Genomic DNA, 19,435 nt, shown 5'->3' on the forward strand with positions numbered 1-19,435 from the left:
GATGGAAAAACTGTTGCAATATGGACACCAGTTGCACCATCCATCCATCAATTTTAAAGCCGCCTATGATAGCATAGCCAGGATAAAACTGTACACGGCCATGGGAGAATTCGGTATCCCGACGAAATTGATAAGACTGACTAGGCTGACCCTGACCAATGTGCGAGGCCAGATAAAAGCAGCAGGATCACTCTCAAGACCATTCGACATCAACAACGGTCTACGACAAGGAGATGCCCTATCATGCGTCCTCTTTAACTGGCCCTCGAGAAAGTGATCCGTGATTCTGAGGTGAATGCGAGAGGTACGATCCTCTTTAAGTCCACCCAACTACTGGCCTATGCTGACGATATCGACATCATGGGAAGAACGACTCGAGACGTACAAACTGCCTTCATCCAGATCGAGCAGGCGGCGATGAGTGCGAGATTTTGGGCTGCACATCAATAAAGCAAGACAAAATATATGGTGGTAACGTCAGCACCAAAAACCAATCAACCAACAACATCGAACCGCACAGGTCAAACGGGAAGAATAAAGATAGGAGAATACAACTTTGAGACGTTGATAATTTCTCCTATCTAGGGTCGAAAATCACAACCGATAACAGCTATGATGATGAAATCCGCGTACGGTTGTTGCCAGCCAACCGAGCTTTCAAAAACCGTTCCGCTCGAAACGTCTCATCATAGGGTCAAAGCTCTCACTGTACAAGACAATGATCTTGCCAGCCCTCATGTATTCGTCGGAGACTTGGGCTCTTAGCAAGAAGAATTGCTAACTCTTGGCCGCGTTCGAGAGAAGAATCCTCCGAAGAATTTTTGGCCCCCTACATGAGGATGGACGATTCCGTAGCCTACATAACGACGAAATATATGAGCGATACCATAACCGTCAGGTTGTGGAAAAATCCGGCTCAATAGGTTACGATGGGCGGGTCACTTAATTCGTATGGAGGAGGATGATCCAGCCCGGAAAGTCTATAAGGGCGATATCTATGGTAGAAAAAGAAGACGAGGCAGACTCTGCCTAAGATGAAGTGATGGCGTAGGCCAGGACGCCAGATAGGTTTTAGGGATATCGAATTGGTGGACCTCGGCGCAAAACCGGGATGTCTGGAGTTCCTTATTAAAGCAGCAGCCTAGACCGGATACCGGTTGTTGCGCCGTTGATGATGATGAAAAAAGTGGATTGAGATGGAAAATTTTGATTGACAGCATTTCAACTTTGTCAAGCTGAGTTGGTGTTGAAAAGAGTGCCGCCCTAGAAGTAGATAAAGCCAAAGTCACATGGAAATTGGAAGCAAATATCTCCTAATTGTAGGACTATTTATGTATATCAAATTCAGAGATTGTATTGGGGTTTCCTCAATCATCAACTAGGAAAGAGTAAAGTCAGTAGTACTTACATTATTATTCGATACATTCAACATGATCGTGTTTGCTGGGAGTACTTTAGGTAGCTCTGTCAAGCCAAGTCCAGAACAGTCTACCTTAGCACGAAACTTTAGCTTCCCTTCACTGCCTTTCAACTGAAATGAGGTGAAAAAGAAAATCAACAAATTACTAGCGCATGTTGATAGTATGGTAACTTACTTCATATGTCATTTGGTCCTTTTCGCAGGTACACTTGCCATGACCCGGTATAACAGGGCATTCCGAATTCAGCTGCTTCATAGATAACAGTTGGGTCAAAGGCACGTTTTCGGTTGTGTTGAACCATATAAATGATTGGTTCATAAGGCAAGAGGTTGAATCAGGCTCGATATAGGTTAAGGCACTGCGTTCTATTGATTCCAAAACAGATGCGCATAGAACACCTGTATTTCCCCTAGAAGAAAGGAGAACTGACTTTTCATCGTTTGAAGCTACAATAATTATACAATCTGAAGTCGAAGGCAACTCGCCGAAGCCATGTCGGTAAAATGTTGCATAAAAGTATCTAAAATGTTATTTTACGATTTGCTGAAATGCTTTTCTATTAGAAATCGTCCCTGATAAGAAATCAAAATATTTGACATATCAAAAGCAAAATATTATCCAAGTGATCTCTCGACTTAAAAAAATATAAATATTGCAAAATCAATATTTGACCAAGAACAACAACTGTGCGTATATACTTACTTAATATTAACCGTCAAATTCGTCTGCACGCTTAAATTCGGGATCCGAGATAAATTGTTAAAAGATATGTCTAGAACTTGCAACTGTGTTAAATTCGTAAATGCTCTGGGGTAGATTTCAGTTAAGTTGTTATTCGAAACATTGAGGCATTTTGGCATCGAAAACTTCGTAAATTCGTTTGTTATCTTCTTGATATTGCCGTCCGTAATCGACAGCGAACGCAGCAGTTTCCACGCATTATGCGAAACGTCCAATTCGTTGAATGTCGCATTACGGACATGAATATTTTGCCACAATGTGGCATTGGTGTCTTTGGACGGATTCGACGTGCAGGAGACAATCCTTGAGATATCGGTGACATTGCAGCAAACCAGAAAATTTGCAATGCTAGGATGCGGCTGGCACTGGCATGGTGCCTGAGGATCTAAGGTCGCAGCAAGGGCCACGCATAGCTCTTCTTCGGCATACAGACAAGGACTAACCGGCAGCGTGGCGTTGCTTCTCTCTGTCGATGACTCAATTATTGCGGGTGGGGTGGATATAGGAATCGCCTCTTCCGATAGATTCTGCTTCACAGCAAACAGCAGGATAATTAATAATAAAACCCTATGCTTGATAGCTGCCGGCTCCCCTGCCGCTTTAATAATATTTGTCTGGAAAAACAGAAACAATAAAAACAACGTTAACCTTCAGTTGAGCGCAATTTTTCGTGATAAACTGGGAGGAACGAATTAAGGCAGAATCTAGCTTGAGCATGAATTACAAGCCATAATTTTGTTTACCGCCAGCAAATATTTGCTTCGTAAATTAGAGCTTGGAATTGGTTCATTAGTGATAACTGGACTATAAAGCGCTTATTTTCCTAAATAACTTGAAAAGCTTTTATTTACTTTAATAGTTAGATTCCATTTAAGACCGACATGATCTAGAATGCTAGTAGGCTGGCTGCGAGGTTCACTTAGAAGAAAACATTGTAGAAATGTGTGTCGCACAGGTGTAGAGTGATCGTAATGGCGTAATTAGAGCAGCGTTGTGAATTATAATTTAGATACTTACTTTGCACGAAGGTCAGGTGCAGTTTGTATGATAGTTCTACTGCGAAATTATCCACGTATATGCACCAGAAGCTATTTGCGGAAGAGCATGGTGTAAATATTTGAACTGCAAATGACTTCACCAGTGCAAAAGACGAATCCAATTAGTCTGAATATACGAATTGAGTCTTTACGAATGTTTTGCAATTGGCGTGCATATTTAACCTCCCAGTCCACCATTATTCTTCTTATTATAAGATAACAGAATGAATCGTCGAAATTCTTTTGTTCGAGATGATTTCAATGTATGTTAGCCAGCGGAATTGAGTCATAATTGAAACAAGGCGACACGCAGTGTTAACCATGTTTGTATTCGCAAATCTAAATATGAATAAATTCCGAAGATGATTTTCTATGAATACGAACACGAATATATTCGTATTCGCACAAGTGAATATTTCCGTATTTACAAGTGAATACGGATACGGCTGTATTCTTACGTCCGTGATTACTTGATACACTGGCGGATCCTTCACAGCAGAGGGAGCGGGTGGCGGTGTCATTGGTCTAAGGAAAATGCAAGGTCAAGGCACTTAGGTCCAATCAGGTGAACTCTAAACTGGCATAGGAATGCCTTGAGAGACTGAATACGCTCGGCCCATCCAACAAGGTCTGGATACTATGGGCCATGTTGGGTTGGAAGCGGACGAACTACTCAAGAAGGGAGCAGGGACGGCTTTGCACGGGCCAGAACCCTTCTGCGGAATTGGAAATGACATTAAAAAATGGAGAGGAATGGTTGGGGGAACTATACTAGGCGCGCCTACCAGGAATGGTCCAGGGAACTCATGCACACAAAGGATTGCTTAAACCTCACCAAAAAGAACCTCCGAATCACAGTGGGAATCCTCACTGGTCACTGTCGGCTAAACTATCACCTAGGGAAGCTAGAGATATCTACGGACACTGCCTGCAGGTTCAGTGCGGAGTGTGATGAAACCTCTATTCACGCTCTAGGACACTTGTGCAAAGTAAGTCGAGGCATCTGGGAGAACACTTAATACCAGATGCAAAGTTGAAAGATTTGGAAGTAGAGAATATACTAAAGTTCCTGAGGGTTGTAGGCTTGCTTGAGATACTATGATTAATAGGTACCCTATAGTTCTTTAAGGACGAGGTGCGACTTTCCCTTAACAGAATAATAACAATACGTTCAAAAGTGAATGCAGACATATTCGTATTTACAGTTTATTTTACTGGGGGGAGCCGCAGCTCCGAGCACTCAGGCCATTATTAGTACCATTGTACTCTCCCCGTAAATCGCCTATTCAATGGCTTCCCGCCGACGGTGTTCGAAGGCTTTAGCGAATCTGAGAACATTCTCCAGAGGCAGAGAGTGTGCAGACTCTTTATTGAAGAAAACCTTGCCAAGGTGTCTTCGTCTGAGATCTGAGGATGCCGGGCAGCTGCATAAAAGGTGCAGGGTTGTCTCCTCCTCCTCCTCATATTGGCTGCACATAGCCGAAGCCACTACCCCAATCTTTTCTACATGGTAGTTTCAGGAGCAGTGTCCCGTTAAAAGCCCTACTAGGGTATTCATGTCCCATTTCTTAAGGGACAACAAAAATGCCGCTCTAGTGGCCCTAGGCTCTTTCACAAGGATTTTCGCTTGCCGGCAAGAGTCCAAATTTCTCTACTTGGTTGCGTGAATTCTCGCAATTTCACCCTTGACAGCAGATGATCGGATTCCAAGAGTTGGTTCTGGCCCCACCATTGTGGATCCGTATTTACAAGTGTGAATACGAATTCTGTTGGATGAATATTTCCAAGTGCGAATACGAATTTTTTGTATTGAAATGTTAGTATTTCCCTGGTAGCGAATTTTAACTTCTTAATAATGTGATCAAGCTGTACATACAGTGGCGGGAAAATCTTTATGTTATATATGATTTTTTAGCAAATATAGAATTAGATAGAAGAAGATGTGGTTTCGATTTTTGAAAAAAAGTTGTCCTAAAGTAACCACTTTCGTTATTACCATTTTTGTTTATTTTTGGGCGAAAAAAAACATTTGTTCGAGGTTCAGCTCCTCACCTTTTATCGTTAAAATGGTACAAAAAGTTCCAGTCAGAGAGTACTTGCTGTGGAACTCAATATTTCGCAGTCCGATTCCGTAACACGAGCCGCGTTTTAAGAAACAAGGGAAGCGGACACCCGAGGAAATCAACTGAGATCTGGGTTTGCATGTTCGTATTGTGTGAAAAGATCCGTTTAAAATTGTGTCTTCATGTCTCAGATTAGGAAAATTAGTAGAAATTGGGAGTCACGACGGGCACGGCTAGAAATATTTTACGGTGGAAAATGTTATTTGTTTATGTCTTATTTATGTTACATTATTTCGCCGTAGGGCTAGGCAAGCAAAACCGATTGCTTTCCGACCCACTGATTAACATTATAAAAGAACTGTTACGCAAGATTATGATTCGCGAAAGAGCACGTTGAATGGAGTGTCAAGAATTTATACTTCGGCTAACAAAATTCATGTCCTTTGCAACAGAAGGGGTTCGTTATGTTCAACTACCTTTTGGAAAACATTAGGACGTTAAACACCAAGGTCCCGCGGTTAAACATGACGGTGGATCTGTGATGGAGTGTCTTGTTTTTAAGTTTTCGTGTAGAATAAAACCTTATTAAAATCGGTTAACTATCTGTCTGTCCGTTACATGCATTTTTCTCGGAGACGGTTGTAGCGATTGACACCAAATTTGGTGGAAAGGTGGGAACTGTGAACGCTCACGCATACCGGGAGTTACAACATTATAGGTCAAATTTAAGGGGGGTCTCCATATATGCAAAATTCTTTTTTCATGAAATATAGTCATGTGAGGTATCAAATGAAAGGTCTCGATCAGTACTTTCCGAAGCCGGTCTTAATTTTGACATTTCCTGCAAAGGTGGGGAGTGAAGGGGGCTGAAAGTGATCATTTCTTTAACGGGGCTATTCTCAGAAACTAGCCGACGGAAAATTTTTTAAAAAAATCAAGACGGTGTCACTAGGCTCCGAAACACAGTCCATATCCATATCTGTCCAAATAAAGTTAATAATAGTATATTACAATAATTTTCAGTAATTCATCCTTGCACCACGAAATCTTGCAGCAATGTAGGCTAGGATATAGAACATGATCCTACCAAGTTTGAATTGCAGTATTACTAACAAAGTTATAATAGGTGAAAGTTGCCACTTCTTTGCAAATTGAAGACTTTGAGTATCAATATCACTTAAAATTGGATATTCTCACATAATATATGCATATATTAGTGCTACATAGTAATGAGACAAATACACACTCAAATGTCTCTATAAAAGAAATATACAAAACCTTTCATACCTAAAGCGTCCAATTTCCGGTTTCCCGGCTGGTTTCGTGATGCAGTTGGCCCAATGTTTAAGATCGTGGATATAATAACTGCAGCTAGATACTGTACTTTATTACCGGGATCTATGCTACTTCATTCTCGTGGAAAATTTTGAACGATTGGCTTTTGATTCAGGATAATAATCCGAAACTTTCCGCTCGAATGGCGAAGAACATTAATTGATATATTGATAACCATGTGAATGCTCTTCACTGTACTGCACAAACCGCTGAATCTGATCGAACATCTTTGGAAATTCATTGACGAAAAGGTAAGGGAAGGTAATTTCACAAAAATAAACTGACCTATACGCCACCAATGAGTAAGAGCATGTGAGATTTCCAATGGGTCTGATTTCTTGGCTTGTTCACTCCACACTTCACTTATTGCGAAACGGGGGAAAGCAATGGAAAGGTTCCTTGACATACGAGATAATGTAACATAACATCCACCGCAAAGTAATTCTTGCCATACGTGCCGTGACTCCAAAATTCCACCTTTTGTGAAGAGAAAGCACTTGAAAGCAAGGACATCTTCTTCTCTTATTCTGGTGTTAGGTAAATGTCCATTTCAGATAAATGTCGTACTCATAACCACAAATACGTTTGTATTCACTTTCGGATGTAAAAATTTAGCCGTTTATGTATTCACTTGAAACGAAAATACGAAAATACTCACTTTCCTGAATATATTCATATTTGTATTCATAGGAAGTCATCGTATTCGTATTTATAAATACGAATATGCACAACACTGGCGACACGCTAGTGTACAGTGCTCTATAAGGAACGTCCAGAGAATAAGGGTACTCAAGTTGCGTATGCTTAAAAACAATTTATTTAAAGAAGAAGTACATCTATTCCGATGCAGGTGGTGAGACGGGGAATCAATCTTTTGATGCCTTCTCGAAAAAATATAGCGCCAGTTCCTTCACCCACTTGCTCATCTTTCCCCTTCACTTCGTCGTTCGTGAAAACTTATTTCCTCTCATGTGCACCTTTGGTGAAGTGGAGGCATCTGGAGGCACCAAGTGAAACAAAACCTTATAAGAATCGAGTCGATGTCTATCTGTCACACTCGATTTATTCGGAAACGGCTGGACCAATTGTCACGAAAATTGGTGAAAGCATATGGTCTGTTGCTTTCCTTTGCATACAACAAGTGACGCCATTTCGTGGGGCTCCCCATACATCTGAATGGAAGGTGCAACATTTTTTGACAGAATGTGGCCATGTAGGGTATCAAATGAAAGCGCTCGATTAGTACTTTACGAAACTATCTTTCTTTCCCACGTTTTTTTTTAATTTTCACATATGCTATATATACGTAGATAATCGTCGAGCGGCAAGCGATGAAAAAACTCCATCCATTCAAAAATATGGACATCAGTTGCACCATCTCTTCATCGACTTTAAAGCCGCCTATGATAGCATAGCCAGGGTAAAACTGTACACGGCCATGAGAGAATTCGGTATCCCGACAAAATTGATAAAACTGACTAGGCTGACCCTGACCCTACCAGATAAAAGCAGTAAGATCACTCTGAAGACCATTCGACTTCAACAACGGTCTACGACAAGGGGAAGCCCTATTATGCATCCTCTTTAACCGCGCCCTCGAGAAAGTGATCCGTGATGCTGAGGTAAATCCAAGGGGTACGATCCTCTTTAAGTCCACTCAACTACTGGCCTATGCTGACCATATCGACATCATGGGAAAAACGACCCGAGACGGACAAACTGCCTTCATCCAGATCGAGCAATCGGCTCGAGATCTTGGGCTGCACATCAATGAAGGCAAGACAAAGCATATGGTGGCAACGTTAGCACCAAAAACCAACCAACCAACAACATCAAACCGCACTGATCAAACGGGAAGAATACATTTTTGGCACCCTACATGAGGATTGACGATTCCATAGCCTACATAACGACGAAATCTATGAGCGATACTATGGCCGTCAGGTTGTGGATAAAATCCGGCTCAATAGGTTACGGTGGGTGGATCACTTGATACGTATGGATGAGGATGATCCAGCCCGGAAAGTCTATAAGGGCAATATCTATGGTAGAAAAAGAAGGCGAGGCAGACCCTGCCTGAGATGGAACGATGGCGTGGGTCAGGACGCTAGACAGCTTTTAGGGATATCGAATTGGTGGACCTCGGCCCATATTTTTATTCTGGTTACTTGCCTCTATGGTCCAAAGGCCGATTATAATTTTACCTTACTAAAATAGCGGAGTTGTAAAGAAAAAAATTTTACAAATTGCGTCTGTTTGTTATTGAGAGAATAAAAATTAGAAATTATTAACGAAAATACATAACCGTGATTCGGGTAATAACTATCGATGCGTATTGTGTAAAATTTTTCCTGAGAAAGGTCGTGAGATCTTTATTCTGGTTGTCATAACGTGTGTTGATAGGCAGCAGGTACATATATATATCGAAGTTTAATTTTGGGGTGTTTCCAGCGATTACATTATTTGAAATAATTAAGACTTGCTTTTTTCTTATCGCTGTTTGTAAACAAATTAATTAGAATAGTATTATAGACTTAGGATAGTATATAAGTAGTTAATAAACCCACTTAAGAGCAGACTTGTTAGCACTGATGAAGGATTAAGTGGTTTCCGCAAGATCGGTATTTGCAACCATAATAAATATAATAAGCGATTCTTTTTAAGTCTGTGAGCGATTTATTGTTCCAAATGTACTTGGCAACAGGTAGATCTTGCACAAGCAAGCACGATAGGTCTGGCTGATGCAGGCGGTGTGGCGAAAAGGACACATTTGTCAGAAAGACCCGGAATGCATGTTGTGCAAAGATGCAGATTTTGATGATAAAGACCACACCGCAGGAAGCGGAAAATGCCTGCTGTCTAGGGGGGAACATCCATTCTTTGAGCCAGTCAGTCAAAGAGCTCGATGTGCACATGGCGATTATAATCGATCCATATAGAGAAAAAGATAACGTGGTATGGGTCACCGACAAAAATGGAATTTGGACGACAGGACGATACCCAATCGAAAACTAACCGCAATACCGAACAGGTTCGTAAGTTCTAAAATTAAAGGTGTACACGTCTGTAGTTGTTACGCTCCCCCAAGTGCAACAAGCATGCGAATGTTACATGAACTGGCGTTAGATGCAAGTGTACGATCCCCCATTGACATCGTAGGAAATTCCAACGCATGGTCTACCGAGTGGGGAAGCAAGATTTTTAACAACAGGGGGATGATATTGCTGGAAGCCTTTTTTACGTTGGACACTGTCGGAAGGATAGGTTGAGTGATAGATATTACCTTCGTAAGTAGTGCAAATTACCTGATAAATTAGTGAACACTATATGCATCTGAGAGAGAGTTCAAAGATATTTGACCACTTTAACAGGTATAGCGAAAGAAAAATCTGAGCAAATTGTCAGAAGCGTGGTCTTGGGTGTGGTGTGCTGCCAAATACTGTAATTTATTATCGGATCTATAAGATAAAAACATTGACTTGAATTTCATCTAACATCTCTGAGAAATCATTAATGGTAAGATTAGGGAACACAAGCTGACAAAAATAACTGACTTATTCATCCCCAATGAGTAAAAGTGGACGTGACTTCCAATAGATCTGATTTCTTGGCTTGTTGGTTCCATTCTTCATGTACAGTTATTACTGCGAAATGAATTGCGACAAACTAATGAACTTTTAATTCGCATACTTATTAATTTTTTGATCTTTGTTAAGGTTTTTGGTGAAAAAATGGAATTTTAAATGATGAGCACGTTTTTTCTGCTCAAAATTTTCCCAAAACCGGCAATAATAAAAGTGGTTACTTTATGGATACTCTTTTCAAAAATTGAAATTACACATCTTCTTCTATATATATATAATACGCGAATAAAAATAAAAAATACATTTGTTCTCGAATGAAAAGCATCTCTGAAAACTTTTAGTGCCTTTTTTCCGGCACTGTACATGCGATAATTAAGTAATTCGTCAAACATCGAAAATTCTTAGACAAAACTAGGCTGTTAATGGAATGGTTTGCTAGTTTCTTGTGAGTCTTGGCCCGTTACCATGTCAGCAAAACTTAAACTTGCTGGTCACGTTATTCGCATATTTTATTCAAAACGTTCACGTACTTTTCAATTTGATGATACACGAAATATCAACAACATATGCAACTAATTTTTGCGGGTTAGATATTTGGGTAATAGTTGTTATAAAATTAAATAAGAGTTTCTTCATGTATCTAATTTTAGGATTTCGTATGCTCAGAGGAGCAATATATTAAATAGAAGTTGCAGTGGTATACATACATATATGCGTTCTTTTAATCTTATTTATTATATACTCTACAACGTGCCCAGATGTTTTAGGTTGATCATAACAGATAGGTTTATAACAATGTTATGCCAATTGAAAACATAAAAATAACAATGAAGTGATCAATAAGGCCTTTACTCCTTTGTAGACTTTCTGTGTTTCTGTGGTATTTTGACGTATTTCTCTCTAAGCTTCACGGACGACTAATTCCAGCTCGTTGGCCGTAAGAAACTGTTGGACATCATTATAGATGCTCTTACCTTAAAAATCCCAGCCTTTTCTATCGTATTTATATCAGGCGAAATAGCAGCCCATTCCAGAATAGAAATGTTTGACACTGGTTGACTTGTTGCGATAAACTGCTACATTTTTCTGCATAAAATTTAGCCGAGCGGCTCGTAAACATTCGAAATGTGGTTTCGTAATGATCTTGTAGGAAATGCTGGTAGTGTTTTTTCATTTTATTGGAAACCACCGCTACAACCTGCACTAATCATTGATGATCCTCCTCCAAAGCACATTTTGAAAATATGCGAGGTTCACACTGTAGACCTCGCTAGTAAAACCTAAAGTAAAGGCAAAGTTTAGGTGTGTTTCTTCATGGTGAGATTTTAGCGGCGATGCCTTTTGTATTCGCTCTCTAACAGAATAGACGGTTGATTTGCCAATTGTACAACTTCCGCAGCATTAGTAAGAGAACTGTATTGCCAACTGCATCTAAAATCTCCAGACACCGTGCTTTTTAAAGAAAACACCATGTATAAACAGGCGAATGCACACAGTTTTGTAAGTAGGGAATATTTAAAAAGAATAGGCAGTAACTGTGCCCTGTCAGGTAGGGTTTAACAATTAACTCACAGTATACGCCGCTTGTCGTAAAAGGCGAGTAAAGTGCAATCTGCAATTTTTTGAAATTAATTTACTATTGAAAGATCTAGGATGACCTAAATACACGGCGCTGGCTATCGAAAGCGCCTTATGATTGGCTTCAGGAATGTGCACATACTCTTCGAAAATTATATTGAGAGCCTCCAACTTTCTCTTGCGCACCCTGGAAAGTCAACTGGTAGCAGACGGGCGAGAATCCTATGTCGGAATGTTGCTGACGGATGCCGCTGGGTGCGCTTCTTGGCTGCAAGATTCCGGTCCAAGTTACACACCAATGGCGATTTCTATGAGCAATTACACGCACTTCACGAGAGACTTCTTAACGGTGATGGAGGATTTGAATGCGAAGGTGGGCTCCGACAACACCTTACTTGGACATGTGATGGGGTTGCATAGTTTAGGTGTCCGCAACAGCAACTGTGTTTTGTTTGCAAACTTTTGAAACTTTCATTGCCCCTTAATTGGCACCACAATGTTTAAGCACAGGGTTTCGACTAACCTACTAGGAACATCGAATCAAATTAATCATTTAGGAATCAAATTAATCATTTAGGAATTGTCTTCTGAATGTGTATAACAAAAGAAGTGCTGACATAGGCTTCGAAAGGGATTATCACCTGATGGTCGCTTATATTCGCTTGAGTGTCGTTACAAGACTTGATTGATTGCGGAAGCGCAGAGGTGAATCGATTGACGTGAGGAGCAAAGATCTCTGTTAAGGGCTGCAAGCGAAGGAGAGTGCTTTCAAGCGAAAAATTACAAGAAATGCAGCATAGTATACGCCGTGACAAAAGAAGCATGCAGGTGGTGGTAAGTCTTTCGATGATCCTGTGAGATACGTTAACTGTAGGCTTCTCATGGCAAGCAATTGAAGAGTTGGAAGGAGCACTTCACCACAATTCTGAATCAACACGCTTACGCAGAGTAAATCCGCCTTAACAGTATCATTGCGGAACTTCAATTCGGAAGATGGGCACCTGCCATGAGAGCGGCAACTATCAAGATATTAACTAAAATCAATCTGGAACCTATCAGCTTGACCAGTAGAAAGTAGGCTAGTTCCCGTTCAAGATCCTCCTATACCAATTACGCTATTCGGAACATTGTGGAGCAGAGTTTAGATTGCCGCTCCATCTGCTCTTCACCGATGTCGAAAAAGCTTTCGATATCATGAAAAGCGAGCGCATATGGGATGGTCTACACTGGGGGACACATTATGGCCAAAATGTCATATGCGAAGACGAAGTAGTCTCAATTTGAATTTGAAAGCACAGCCCGCTAGGGTTGCATTTTGTCAGCGATACTGTTTCTTCTCGTTATCGGTGACGTTTTTCTTGGTGTCTTGCCGAGAGGACGTGGAGGGGTTGAATGCTGCTTGGATCGTGATCAAATGGCTCGGATTTGGAACAGGAGCAGAGTCGGACTGAAGACAAATTACAACAAAACGAAGGTTCTCAGTTTGTAGGGTTATGATACCCTTCGTATTTTCATTTACGATCGTGCTGATAAATTTGCATATCTATGAAGCTTTGTTTCTGCCGACGATGACACGAAACTTGCTTGCAAAATCCGTTTTTACTAATTTGTGGAAAGAAGAATACTATGTGGAAAGCGACCAAAAGTTCCAAGCTATACATGTCTGCATCTAGTATTCGTGGTGTTCTGGCCTGAGACAATAACTGTCGGCGTATGAGCCAGATACTCAAAAATGTGTTGATTAGAAAGCAAGACTATGTGGATATGTCACACATTAACATTAACTCTATCTCAAGATGGTCGGCGAAGGGGTGCTTTAGAACTACGCGTCGTAGAACAGTGGAGGAGGAGTATATAGCTCACTAGACAGCGATGGCGGCTAGATGTGGTTAACGGGCTTGTTCCACATAGGGATATATGGCCACGATATACTAAAGTCAAGGCGATCATGGAATTCAATGAATTTTAGGCCTTGGTTATAACCACTCAGAAAAATGATGAGAAAATTTTTCAACACGATAAAAGTAAATTCAGCCAACCGTGTCTTGTTAAATATCAATCGAAATACAATCGAACATCTCTAAGTCGAATTATTCTCTAACTCTACCTTTTTAACCTTTCGTTGGCGTCCCCGTAGATCTTCCACAGAAAAATTCAACCTCTAGGTCGAAAATTCTTCTTAGTCGAAAGAAATTTTTGCGACTTTGGAGAAATATTTCATACATTATAATTCATTTAAATCGAAATCGAAGGGTCGATTCTACGGTGCAAATCAGAAATCTTTTTGTATTCATCTATGTAGGTGCATATTCACAAGCCAACATGCAGCACTATTTTCACTTCGTGCGCCGTTTCTGTGCATAATTTGCACCCCAGGCCCAGATTTTCTCCGTATGGTCCAGTATCCCTCATTCTACGAAATATAAGCGTAAAGTGTCTCTATTTAGAGTGTTTTTATCCAAAATATGCACATACACAAGGTGCTAAAACAGGCAAGTCTGTTGTTAATACTTAGTACATTCTTCATTTCCTATTTGGGTAGATAAGGGCAGGAGATTTGGAAGTGCTAGTTCTAGTGGAATTGTTAAAGAGAAGGGAGGGGAACAGAGAAAGCAATCTCGCCATAAGTCGGCCGATATTGGAGGAAGAGGCGCTAGAATTGACCTGCTTTCACAGAACGCGTCGACGGTTAGCCACAGCTGGTTTAAAAATATGTTAGATATGGGATCTATGAAAAAAATATTGCCGGAAAAAGTGCAGCAATCCAGAAGCGATGGATCACTGGCTTAAAGGAATTTCTTCAAATTGTGCTGAAATTCAACTGCTGAAGATATAAACGAAAACGTTATTCTTCACAAGTGCTTACCAAACGACACTTTAGTGCTAAAAGGAGGTAAATGTTTCGTCCGATAGCTTAGCAAAAAAAGGCTAACTTCCTTGATTGGAGCTAACATGAGCGGGTCAAACAAGTTGAAGACTCAAATAATACGAAGAAGTAATAGGTACCATGGTTTTTGACGAATAAATTACCTACTCGTCAATTATATAGCAAACAGACCGTCATGGATGACAGATGATCTTTCTATTAGTTGGTTGATAGGTGAAGACAAGAATATAATGGGTAAAGTTCAACCAAAGGACATAGGAATTATTCAAAATGCACACGTGATTTAAAGAAAGTTCTAAAACTTTTGGAGAATCAAAAAGATTTAAATCGTACTCAACATATGAGGTCTACCATAATTATAATTTGTTTAAAAGAACAGAGATTACTACTACTTCGTTCAGGACAGAGGCAATTCATCAGACGCTTACCTTTACTTTGCGAACAACAAAGATGAGTTAGCTCTAGTGAGTAGCCTCTTCCCTCGAGGAAATCGTAGTCGTCTGTGCTTTTTCAACTTTGGGTGTTAGAATCTAAATAAAAATCAGTTGATTCGCAAGTTGTGTGTGTAGAAATTGAAATTGGTCTGAAATAATAAAAAAACTTGTTGTTTCTTTTTCGTTGGTGTGGATATTTATTCTTGCAAACAGCGATATTTCGGGAACCACTTATTCCCTTCATCAGTGCTAACAAGTTTGGGTGTTGGCCCAAAAAAAGGGCCTATGGATGAAAAACGTGGGAATAAATGTCTGTTCAGTTAACTCAGGGCCTCCTCAGTTTCACATAAAAATTATATTGGAAGTTTGCAGAAATTTGATTGGAATGATAATGATGAACGTATCACAGTTTTTTTTCCAATGTATGGCAGAGAACAACTTTAAAGTTTTTAATGATTCCTTGGTCTAAAGGCTGATAAGAGGCAGTCGTGTTTGGCGAGAGAAAAATTGTTTCTATGTTTGATAACTCAAATCAACTCAAATATGGATGTAAAGAGGCGTTATCCATAAATGAAATAATATTCCTCCCTTGTCGTTGTATTCTGTTATTAAAATTAATCAGCCATTCTAACATAATTTGGCAGGTCATCCACGCTGTTTTATTTGCTTGCCATCTCACCTTAAAAATGTTACCCTTGAAGCATCTGGGCATTTTTCTTTTCTTGTAAAAAGTGGAATTCCCAGCACACTCTTCATGTTTGTGGACAAACAAATTCTGACCATTCCTTCGAAATTTTGCTTTCTTTAAAAGTCTCTGCTTTCAACGCCATAGTTTTGTCTGTTAATGCTCGAAAAAAGGGCGGTTTCATCACACCTTCGATGTCCAATCACCAACTAGAGGAAAATCAACGGAAACGCCCTCACCGCTTAAGGTTCTGGATCTTATTCCATGTCTCATTTTAAATTTGCCCAGCCAACCAACACTAGTTTTAAAATTGTCATTTCCCTAACTTTTTGCATTTTTTAATGCCTTCTCCGCATTAGGCATAGCCAAAAATAAGTAACTTGATCAATCATCAGCTCTCTTTTGCGATTTTTCACGTTCACTCGCGTGTATAATCTCTACTTTTCCTTTAATGGTTAGCTCTTTTTGTTTGGAAGACTTGTTCTCGGATTCAAAGAGAAAGTTCATAAACTGAAAAACAATCATAGCGAAGCGAACACGAACTCGAACTCATCGAATTCGAAAAATTAAGCACAACTGGCGGAGTTCCGTTCGCGGGAATTGTGGCCTACTGTCCGCGTATTGGAAGCTTTTACGTCAAACTATTGATAAAATCGGACCGCGCAAAAATATGCATCATTTTATAAAAAAAGTTGTAATTTGCACTTTTTTAACCTTTTGAAGGGCTGTAAAAATAGAACAAATCAAAATTTTCAAAATCTGGCTCTCTGGCTGAAAAAAAATTATTGAATTCGATAAATATTCCTAGTAGATCAGATGCCCAAAGGCTTACAAAAGGCGACTTTCGGGAAAACGCGTTTAACATGATTGCAGAAACTTACGTTTCAATCTGCAATGGCAGGGTCGGACTCTACGGCCTCTCCTCATTAAGAAAATATTCTCAGTTGGCTGCACTTTCCTCCTTTTTGCAGTGACCCTACTACGTTCGGATCGGTCGATGAATTCCTTGTCTCCCAAAGTAATCCCCAACAAGTCCATGATTTGCAAAATGGAGACGAAGATGTTGCGTTGGATTAGCGGCGTGACACGTTTTGATCACATTTGAAATGAGGATATCCGTGATCGTTATGGGGTTGCACCGATCGTGGAAAAATTGTGAGAGAGGCGTCTTCGATGGTATGGTCGCAATTCGCGCTAACGAGAATTCATTCGCCATGGTTGGTCTGAACCTCGAAGTCGATGGTAAATGACCAAAAGGCAGGCGGAAACAACGGTTGCTTGGTACGCTGCATGGTAATTTAAAAGTCTCGAGGTTGCATCTAGATCAGGCATTTGATAAGAGCCAAATGGCGAAACCGATCACGACGAACCGACCCCACTTGCGAACGGGACAAAGGCTGAAGAAAAAGAAAGAAGATCATTACTGATAAGTGGGTAGCAATTTCAATCACAGGTTTTCCCGAGTGCAAATGTTTTAGACTCAAAATCAAAATACAGCTTCTGACTGATTCGTTGCTGCCTTGAGTATTTGGACCCAACCATCTTTCTAATAAACTATCAGAAAATAGGATCTCGTATATCGGTTTCGGTTTCTGTACAACCTGAGATCGATGGGAATTCTGTCATGCAGAAACCTTGTGAAAGTCCTTTGGTCCGCAGCCTAACGCCATTTGATGAGCGGAGCGGTCGCATGCCAGTAAGCGTTCGAAAAAATTCAGAGCTGTTCATATTCCGCCTCCGAAATACCCATGAAGAAGTGTTTGTTAAAACCAGCCCCTTAAAAAATTTTAAGCATATCGCAAGTGATCTAATGAATCCATTTTAATTTTAGCTTTGATAGGACTATTGCGATATGTGGAAAGGAAAGTATTATTTTGATTGATTTTTCAATAAATAAATTCCTCTGCCAGCTAGACACAAGCCATGAGCCAGAAACTGCTAATTTCGGTCCCGAAGAAGTCATTCGTCTTGAGCGCGGCAATTGAATTGCATGTTTTCTGATATCGTAAAGACAGTAGTCCTGAAGCACATCACTTCGAAAGTCTAATTGATGTGGGAGAGGCTGATTTCCGCTCTCCATCTTGCTGTATTGACACACACCAATACCTTTTGGGTTATTGTGAAATAGTTTGTTGAGTTCCACTTGCACTGCTGGTACTGATGTGGAGTATGGTAGTGGATGAACTCCTGGAGGTGTTAACAAATACTGGAATACAAGTCCAGGATTACACAGACGACATTATTTTAATCTATAGGGGCAAATATGAAGATACCCTATGTGATAGAATCCAAACTGGACTAAGGGTTACTAGTGCCTGGTGCAGGAAGGTGGGACTGCGGATCAACCCAGGCAAAACCACCATAGTACCATTCACGAGGAGGCGTAAGCTTGATCACCTGAGAAACATAACGTAACATGATATGGAGGTGAAACGAGAAACAGAAAATATTTGGGAATTACGCTAGATCAAAAATTACTCTGGAAGACACATGTCGGAAAGCCACGAGGGCTCTGATGACTTGTAGATCCATAGCAGGAAAAAATGGGGTTGCAGCCCGAAGATACTACTTTGGATATATATTGCAATAGTAAGGCCAATGATTACCTATGGAGCGGTAATCTGGGCAGAAACAACCGAACTCAGCGCACAAGCCAGGGAATTACATAAGCTCCAAAGGCTGGCTTGCGAACTTTCCTTTACCAGAATATTTCCATCGATTTTGAGACGGCGTTTGACAGCATCTCCGTGCGTTCTATGTAGCAGGGGCATTCCAGATTCCATTACAAAGTGTCATTTGTTATATGAGTGCAGAACATCGGAAGTTACTGTTACTTGAAAACTCTAAACTTTCATCACCTTCTGCCTGCATTGTGTCATCGGAATACTCATACTCTGACACAATATCCAACGAAGAATTTGGTCTGCGTAGGCTCTAGAGACCTCTAGACTTGGATCAACACAGAATGCGGAAGTTATAATGAGCAGATCACACACTGAGCAAGGTGAATATCTTATTGTTAGTAATGCTTTCTTCGGAGGAGCTAAAGCTCTTTACCGGAAACCTACAACGACAGCATGTGTATAGGTATGGTTAATGCGCTATGCCGCACATAGAGGTTTACAGCGAAGATGAAAGTGGAAAAAAGTAATAACCATTCAATATGGGTTAATAACATTTTCGTGGCTTTATTTTCACTCAGTAGCATCATTCTCAAAAATTCGGTCTTCTGTTTTATATAGATGGTAATTACGTAGTGATCAGTGAAAATTTGAAGGAGTAATAGAGAGGAACTAACTCATTTTTAGCAGCCATAACGATAAACCGAAGGTTAAGTCGTGCGGACCATAAAATATCCAAGCTATTATATTGTTTTTCAACCGGTAGACGGAGAACGGTGCATTTTGCTAATGAAACTACGATTAGTATCCTTTCTAATAAAGTAACAGAAGATATCTTCACCCCGTTCCCTGTCCATCCTCCCTACGATCTTATTTATTTTAACTGCTGTGAACTTGTTGATGCTATTCTAAGGAACTGTGTAGGCTGCCCAATAAATAAAAAAAATTATTACCTTTGATACCCAAGGTTTACCCGCACAATTCTCCACACCTTAATTCTATTGGTAATGCCGGCAGCTTCTTAAAATCAAAACTTTTGTTCTTATTCC

General features: G+C 40.3%; 1 protein-coding gene across 1 annotated transcript in view; it reads right to left on the bottom strand.

The window, feature by feature from the left end:
* The window catches only part of LOC119657135 (protein halfway), a 45,545-nt gene that overhangs the window by 12,344 nt on the left and 13,766 nt on the right, over nt 1-19,435 (bottom strand). The window contains exons 2-4 of the mRNA XM_038063906.1: nt 2,124-2,776; nt 1,596-1,830; nt 1,409-1,531 (exon numbers count right to left, since the gene is read on the bottom strand). Coding sequence (XP_037919834.1) covers nt 1,409-1,531; nt 1,596-1,830; nt 2,124-2,776 — 1,011 coding nt within the window. The remainder of the gene's footprint in view (nt 1-1,408; nt 1,532-1,595; nt 1,831-2,123; nt 2,777-19,435) is intronic.

The sequence above is a fragment of the Hermetia illucens genome, chromosome 5 (assembly GCF_905115235.1).
Source record: "Hermetia illucens chromosome 5, iHerIll2.2.curated.20191125, whole genome shotgun sequence".
Classification (NCBI taxonomy): Eukaryota; Metazoa; Arthropoda; class Insecta; order Diptera; family Stratiomyidae; genus Hermetia; species Hermetia illucens.